Below are 8348 nucleotides of genomic sequence, written 5' to 3' on the forward strand. Positions count from 1 at the left end.
CGGGGACGAAGCGGAGTCCAGCCCGGGGTCGTCACATGTGGTTGCCGCAAGCCCGCCGGACGCTCCTTCGTCGAATCCGCCGGCCGCACCATTCTCAAGCCCGCCCGCCTCTGCTCCCTCAAGCTGGTCTCCGCATACTCTAGGCCGCTGCTCACTCTAGGTCTCCGGCTGCCGCTCACTCAAGGCCGCGGTGTGTGACGCTTTTTCGTTGTGAAAGCGAAACTACTTTGTTTGGCCTTCCAAAAGAGGACACAACTAGAAATCAGTGGTTAAGTTGTATTTACAACACTGTTCCAGAACAGTTTAACCCAAATATTCAGATGTGTCCAGCGCATTTTATGGAGGACTGTTTCCTGATCCTGGTAGAGTAGACTACAATGCCGGCTGTTCTGACTCACAGACTGCAAGTAAATTTTTTATATTTAAAGAATTTGCCACTGACGATTCAAACGCGAGTTTTTTGGGCAGTGTAGAGTAGCACTTGTTGTTTGTCATTTCTCCGATCGCAAATGCAGACATGGTTTTAGGTTACGCTTCGGCCGGACAGGGCATCAAAATATGGTAAGGGGCGTAACATTTCCGTCAAACGCTTGAGGTATTCAGCCAATCACAACGCACTGGATAGCTGGCCAATCAGAGCACACCTCACTTTTCAGACCGATGAGCTTTGTAAAAATCTACACGTTTCAGAAAGGTGGGGCATAGAAGAGAAACAATAATGTACAGTATGTGGAAAATAATGTGTTTTTTAACCTTAAACTGCATAAACATATTTCATTACACCAAATACACAAAATAATGTTCTTTTTAGCAGCATCATGACCCCTTTAATAATAACAACATTATTTGATTGGATGACACCTTTTGCATACTTAGTTGTTTAAATATAATTTAAGTAAGATGTTTTCAAAAACTTTTAATACATAAAATATTGCAATATTATAATCTATCTTAGCTGTAGTGGTTCATTGCTACTCATCAATTTGGCTGATTTAAGGCCACAAATACTTTATTCTTCATATTGTTTAAATACTTATGAAGAAAATAATGGAACACTATTGAAAGAGCACTGAACTGGATGATGACATCACTGAATCATCAATGAACTGACTTTAGCTGGAAAAATTACTCTGTTATCATCTTCTTGCATTATTGACAAACTATTTTCCTGTTTGATATGGAGAAGCTGCTTTGACACAATCAGTATTGTATAAAGCGCTATATAAATAAAGGTTAAAAAAATAGATAGATAGACAGACAGACAGACAGACAGACAGATAAATAAATAAATGTTTCCAAAACTAAGGTTGTGAGGAAAAAAGGGGGCGATCACCGTTGCACACTATAAGGTACAACATGCACCAGACTAAATGGTGAAAACTCTGGCATGTCAAGTTCCTGGTCTTTACCAGTGCTTGGCTGACATTTCCACCGGTAGCGAGGGATTTAAAATGGCTGCTGTTGTAAACCAGCTGTAGTTCGGCCATGTCCACAGTTTCCAGCTCCTCCTGACTGGGCCTGTCCACCACTCGCAACTTCTCTGTGCTGTCCATTAACACAAGCGTACGGGGGTTTATCCACTGCCAAGAGACAAGAGACAACATGAAACAATGCACACACTGCCATAAAGGTAATCATACTCATATGATTGCTAGTGAGGGTCTGACTCACGCTCAGACTGATGAGGTCACAGCTGAGTTGCAGCTGTCTATGTTTGATGACATGGATGATGCCAGACTCATCTTTTTTAACCTGAGCACCAAAACAATAGAGTGGTTTGATTACTGCATGACCTTATTTAAAGGTGAAGTATATCATTTCTGTTCCACTGATAGAACTAAACAGATTTATGACTTGCTTTCTAACAACTTTCAACCATTCCTAAATATCATGTCTTTGTTTCTAGCGTTATCCCTCCCCAAACTCATGCTGTTGGTGTGTCTGGCCACTAGGGACGTTCAAACAGAACAGAAATGCCACATTTCACCTTTAAGTCTACATTCTGTTTATGACTTTTAAAACAGTGTTGCTCAAACAGACCAGCAGGAAGTGGATGGTGTCCCCTCTACAGAAGGCAAGAACGGGGTTGATTGTTTTCTGTACTGCCACAAACTGCCAAGCCAGCAAGGGAACACTCGCAGGATCCGTCTGCATCCAAAAACATTTAAAAACGTATGAGATATTTAGATCTGCAATGATTAGAGTCCAGACCAAAGATGTAGGTATCCTCCTATGTCTTTGTTCGCACGATATGTTCTTATTGTCACTCTTGCTGGTGCTTTTTGGACTTCGCACTTAACTGCCATCTTTTCCTACCATCAGAAATAATCATCACTATTCATTACAGTGACTTTTCCTATGAGAAGATGCCATGAAAATGTTTGCAGGCACCTCAGAACTCCATCATAACCCAAATCAATCATGTGAGGCAAAATTGAGTGATATCTGCGTGCTAATGGGCAGCTGGTCCATGTGCTCTGTGCTAAATGAATGCAATTTAGCTCAATTTAATTGAAGAGAACAACCTCCACACAGGCATAAAGGTGACAATACTTGATGAACGACCAAATGAATCCAGGTCAACAATCTCTTCAGAACTTTTGTTTAGAGGTTTGCAGCAATCTTAATAGATAGCTTGCTTCATTTTGAACAAAAAGGTTTAATGGCATCTTACTTTTTTAGATGCCATTAATGGGAAGGTTTAATGGGAAGTCATGGCCTAATGGTTAGAGAGTCGGACTCATAACCCAAAGGTTGTGGGTTCGAGTCTCGTACCGGCAGGGATTGTAGGTGGGGGGAGTGAATGTACAGCACTCTCTCCCACCTGCAATACCACGACTGAGGTGCCCTTGAGCAAGGCACCGAACCCCAACTGCTCCCCGGGCGCCGCAGCATAAATGGCTGCCCACTGCTCTGGGTGTGTTCACGGTGTGTGTGTGTTCACTGCTGTGTGTGTGCACTTTGGATGGATAAATGCAGAGCACTAATTCCGAGTATGGGTCACCATACTTGGCCACACGTCACTTCACACACTTTACTATGAAGCTCTATGTGTGAGTTGTGTGGAATCTAAATGTAACTTCCCATAAAAGCAATGTATGATTAATGTTTTGTTTTTTTTACAATAATTGTGAATAATCATTTAAAGATAATCTGTTCTAAAGTCAGCATAAAACAAAAGTTAGAACTGACTTCCATATTGTGATGTATTTCTGCGTAAAATGCAAATGTATGTGCAATATATGTGCACTGGTCAATTATTCACAGTAATACCAGTAATATGAACTGAGGGAATAAATGAGATAAAATTATGAATTCATGCCAACTTTAAATTAAAAACCCACTCTCATGTCAGCAAATGCAATAGAACTGCAACATACCTAAATTCAACAAAACATCTCTTTATAATACAGTTAAAAAGCATGATGATCAATGGCTGCACTAGAAGTACAGTTGTGATTTTGAAGATGAACGAAAGTCTAATGGGTTTGGAATGACATGACAGTGAGTAAATGATGATAGAATTTTGTTGGGTAAACTATCCCTTTAACATATGCGTGGTGACACTGAGATCAGGGCTGAGTATTGTTAGGTAAGGTACATAAATCTATGAACTTGTATACTGTTGAAGAGAGGAAAAACACTAGAGATGCAGTCAATCATGTACATGCTATGAAAACAAATTATAACATAAATCTTAAATACAGGGGTTATAAGTTTATCTGTTAGATGCCGTGTCAATGGCTGTTGGATAAGCACACAGATACACACATGAACACTGAGAATGAAAGTGTGTACTGCACCTTGCCGTAGGGAAAAGTCAACCACACTTTGAGTGAAGGCTTCAGTCCTATCAGCAGAATCTGTCAAAATAAAGAGTTGAGGGGCTGAATAAAACTGCAGTCAAACAGAAACCAATCGAGTGTGTTCGGATGCTAGTAGCTGACTGGTGCCCCAAACAAACAAGCAATTCACAAGATATAACCCATCTGACAATACTGTTAGTTTACGCACATAAAACCAAAATAGAAGCCTTTTGACAATACAAATTTCACCCCATTTAATGCAGTGATACAGTGACATATAGTGATAGTGAAAGAAGTCTCTTATGCTCAAGAAGGCTACAATTATGTAATGAAAAATTCAGTAAAACAGTCAATCTGTGAAATATTATTACCATTTAAAATAACTCTTCTGTTTGAATATAGTTTAAAATGTAATTTATTCCGGTGATGCAAAACTGAATTTTAAGCAGCCATTACTCCAGTCTTCAGTGTCACATGATCCAGAAATGCATTACGATATATTAAAATAGAGTTCAGATGCAAAAGCCTCTAAGTGCCATCTGAAATTTTCATCTAAAATTAGCATTTTTATCAGACTCCTATATTTATGTTCATTTATTTCACTTTAATGGCATAGAAAATGACCTATACATTGCCATTAAAGTAAAATTACTGAAACTAAACATAGGAGCCTGATAAAAATGCTAATTTTAGAAGAAAATTTCAGATGGCACTTAGAGGCTTTTGCATCTGAACTCTTCATATGTTGATCAAGATATATTAAAAATATATAAATATATTAAACAATCGTATTATGCCAGCAACTGCTTTTTACAGTACTTCATTTGGTCTGCTCGTTTTTCACTGTTGTTACATGTTATTTCAAATGTTACTTGTACTTGAAACCAATGTGGAATGGCAGTTATGGACAAATTAGTTTTCTTCCTGAATGAAGTTAAAAGAGAAACTGTCCATTGGCCATAGACCTTTTAGCCCCATTCACATGAAGAATGACAACTATGAACATTAAGTTTAAAATAAAATGCTCCAACTCTAAGATAATAGCGAGTCCACACCACAAACAAATCCTTCCATCCATCCATTCGCTCAAAGACCCAAATGTTACATTAACAGAAAACCCATCACCACATAAATTGTTTATCATACAAAAACAAGCAAAAATCAAAGAATTAAATGTATCAATCTTGCCCAGAATTGCATAGACCCATCAAGATGCTTAGTCAGGCTGCATAGGAAAATTGACAGTTTTGGAATTGGAATTGTAGAGCAGCAGAGGTATTAATTGACAGTCAAACACATGAAACAAACACTTGGCCAAATATGAGAAATGCCTAGCCATTAAGTGCACAATATATATATATATATATATATATATATATATATTTATTTATTTTTATCTCAAGAGATTTAATTTGGCGCAAAACATTTTTATTCTCATTGCAAGTGAACCAGGGCTGCAGACGGCAACTAAATGGTCCAAATTTAGCAAATTTCCTACCAGTGGAACTACATTTTGGTCACACTGGTGTGATTACAAAAGCATATTTGATTATGTGCTGCTTGTATGGGAACCACCTAAAGCCAAAAATCAAACATTTCCCAAAATCTTTTGAAGCAACACCAATGTCTATGGGAACATCTTAAAATGTAAAATGACTGTAAAAAATATGATTTAAACAACTTCACAGTTCCAATAATAAAGGTGTTTTGACAAAAATCTGAAAGTTTTATTAAAACATACACACCATTTCATTGTAACATTTCAGCCTAATAAATCACTGTGCATGTTCGGTCTGAACGAAAAAGGTGATATTGTGACACCTCTAGACTTTTAGGGAGTGAGTAGTCAGCAGTAGACAGTACTGAATGTATGAGTATACCTTGGTGAGTGAGGCCATGGCCAGCAGGGAGTAGTGGGTAATGGGATGATCTTTCAGTTCAGGTCCAGCATGTAGAGGCTCAACACAGCAAACCTCACCTTTAGAACCACTGAATAAACACCTGGATTCACATGTCCTCATTCCCATCACCCTCCTAGATAGAGAGAGAGAGAATGTGAGCACATTCATAATCCAGAACCTCTGTAATAGAGTCCCAGCATTACCGCAGTGAATGATAGATACCTGTCAGGTAAGACTAGAGTCGTAACAGAATTCATCAATTGATACAGATTCAGATAATTAGGTTTCTGTTGGAATCTCTTGGAGTTTGAGTGATTAAGTTGAGGGGTGTGACAGAGCTCTATTCTCTGCCATAGGTAAGAGAAGCAACGGTAAGAAAAATGAATAAGAAATGTCAGGTAAAATATAACACAAAAAAGTGAGTGTTAGTAATTGTTCTATATCAGAATTCATAATGCTGAAATAGAGTGGGTATACCATATTGGCAAAGTTGGACTGTGTTCATAATTCAGTTTATTTACATGATTTTTAATGAAATGTATTTCAGAATGGAATGGCAAAAAAAAATGCAAGAAAGAAAGTAAAAGAACAGGAAAAAGACGGTTAAGAACGGGAGCAAGAATTTTTTTTTTTTAATCAACAGACAAGATGAATGGAGCAATACTAGAATATAGGGAAATGTTAAATCATAAATGTTTTTTCTTAGTAGATATTTTAAGGATAACTCACTACTTAAATTTGTTCATTTAAGTTGATTTATTAAGTGGATGTTTTTTATATATTGTTTAGTGGGGGGGGGGGGTTTTACTTTTTTATTTCTTAAGTTTTAGTCCTTTTGTTTTGTTTTTTATAACACTTATTTAGTCTTAAATTTTAGATTTCGGGTTTATTTAGTGTTAGGAAATAATAGATGTTCACATTATTATATGTAATACACTTTATTTGTTATAGTTTCAATAACCCTGGTTGTCTCAGCCTATGGGTTACTGTCAGACGCATGAGGCTCTACTGCCCCCTGCACACCAGTAATCTGTAGTAAAATAATATAATGTCACATTTATCATATTAGATTTTTTTTTATATTTTGTAGGGGGGGGGGGGGGATTTTACTTTTATATTTCTTAAGTTTTAGTCCTTTTGTTTTGTTTTTTATAACACTTATTTAGTCTTAAATTTTAGATTTCGGGTTTATTTAGTGTTAGGAAATAATAGATGTTCACATTATTATATGTAATACACTTTATTTGTTATAGTTTCAATAACCCTGGTTGTCTCAGCCTATGGGTTACTGTCAGACGCATGAGGCTCTACTGCCCCCTGCACACCAGTAATCTGTAGTAAAATAATATAATGTCACATTTATCATATTAGATTCAGCTCATTACATGTAACACAAAACTGAAACAATGTACTTCAACTTAAACATATCTTGAATTTTATAAAGGACATGTCACCTGAATGACAGCTCAAACACTGATCCGCCACTGTCATTACACACAGCTAGTGCCGGGTGGTCAGTAAACTATGGAAAGAGAGAGAGAGAAAATTGCTTTATTCAGTGTCAATGAACAACAAAGCATGTAAAGTGCATACGTAAATACAGTGCAGAACCTTCACATGTAGAATGGCAGTGCCGGGTGGATGGGCGTCAGTGATAGTGCGGAGCAGCTTCCCATTGGCCAGATCCCACATGGTGATCTGCATTAGGAATAAAATGACACTTTCCATAAATATGTGCATGAACATTCAGCCTGACCTGACCATAAGCTATTTGCCATCAAGATTGTTCGTCAGTTTAAGGGATTATTGCGGCTCACCTGTCCTTTGGCAAAGCCACACAGCAGTCGTGTGCAATCGTGATTAATACTGAGAGCCGACACCGCCCCATACTCCGCTCCTGTCGCTGTGGTGCCCAGACAGAGACGCAGAGCCTGGTTCTGATCTGAAATCAAAAATATACTAATTAGACAAAACAGCATTAAAGGCTTAGTTCACCCAAAAATGAAAATTAGCTTGTATTTTACTCACCCTCGAGGCATCCTAGGTGTATATGACTTTCTTCTTTAAGACGAATCCAGTCGGAGTTATATTAAAAATTGTCCTGGCTATTCCAAGCTCTATCATTGCAGTCAGCGGGTGTTGCAGTTGAACGGTCCACAAGTCCTCAAATAAAGCGCGTGCATTCATAACAAAACGTGCCTCACACGGCTCCAGGGGGTGAATAAATGCCCCCAGTAGCGAATCCATGTGTTTTTTTAAAGACAAATATCCATATTTCAAACGTAATAAACACTTTTCTCTCACTTCCGCTGACTGTCATACACTGAAGCAGTTCCGGCGGATGACGCAGCACGTATGCGCAGTGCGTGCGCCTCTGAGATATGCTAGTCTCGCGAGTTTGTTTAATAGGAACAAAGGAAGCAAAGTTTCCTTACTTTAGCAAAGGAAAACCAGTCTCCTCTTGGTTTATATCGAAATCCTCCGACATTTTTCTTTGCAAATCCTCGGTTTGTACTTCTAATTCATGCATTTTGTTTTGTTCCCTCTCCGCATTCGTCACTAATCACGGAACGCCGATGTGCTGCGTCATCCGCCAAAACTGCTTCAGTGTCAGCGGAAGTGAGAGAAAAGTGTTTATTAC

At 38.2% G+C, this 8348-nt stretch overlaps 1 protein-coding gene across 1 annotated transcript in view; it reads right to left on the bottom strand.

Moving 5' to 3' along the window:
* LOC107556691 (VPS8 subunit of CORVET complex) overlaps nt 1-8348 on the bottom strand; it is a 130760-nt gene that overhangs the window by 115971 nt on the left and 6441 nt on the right. Inside the window, exons 8-15 of the mRNA XM_016239861.1 lie at nt 7525-7649; nt 7319-7405; nt 7162-7229; nt 5687-5840; nt 3804-3863; nt 2041-2148; nt 1672-1752; nt 1410-1580 (exon numbers count right to left, since the gene is read on the bottom strand). Coding sequence (XP_016095347.1) covers nt 1410-1580; nt 1672-1752; nt 2041-2148; nt 3804-3863; nt 5687-5840; nt 7162-7229; nt 7319-7405; nt 7525-7649 — 854 coding nt within the window. The remainder of the gene's footprint in view (nt 1-1409; nt 1581-1671; nt 1753-2040; nt 2149-3803; nt 3864-5686; nt 5841-7161; nt 7230-7318; nt 7406-7524; nt 7650-8348) is intronic.

The sequence above is a fragment of the Sinocyclocheilus grahami genome, unplaced genomic scaffold (genome assembly GCF_001515645.1).
Source record: "Sinocyclocheilus grahami isolate Dianchi unplaced genomic scaffold, SAMN03320097.WGS_v1.1 scaffold576.1, whole genome shotgun sequence".
In the NCBI taxonomy this organism is placed as follows: Eukaryota; Metazoa; Chordata; class Actinopteri; order Cypriniformes; family Cyprinidae; genus Sinocyclocheilus; species Sinocyclocheilus grahami.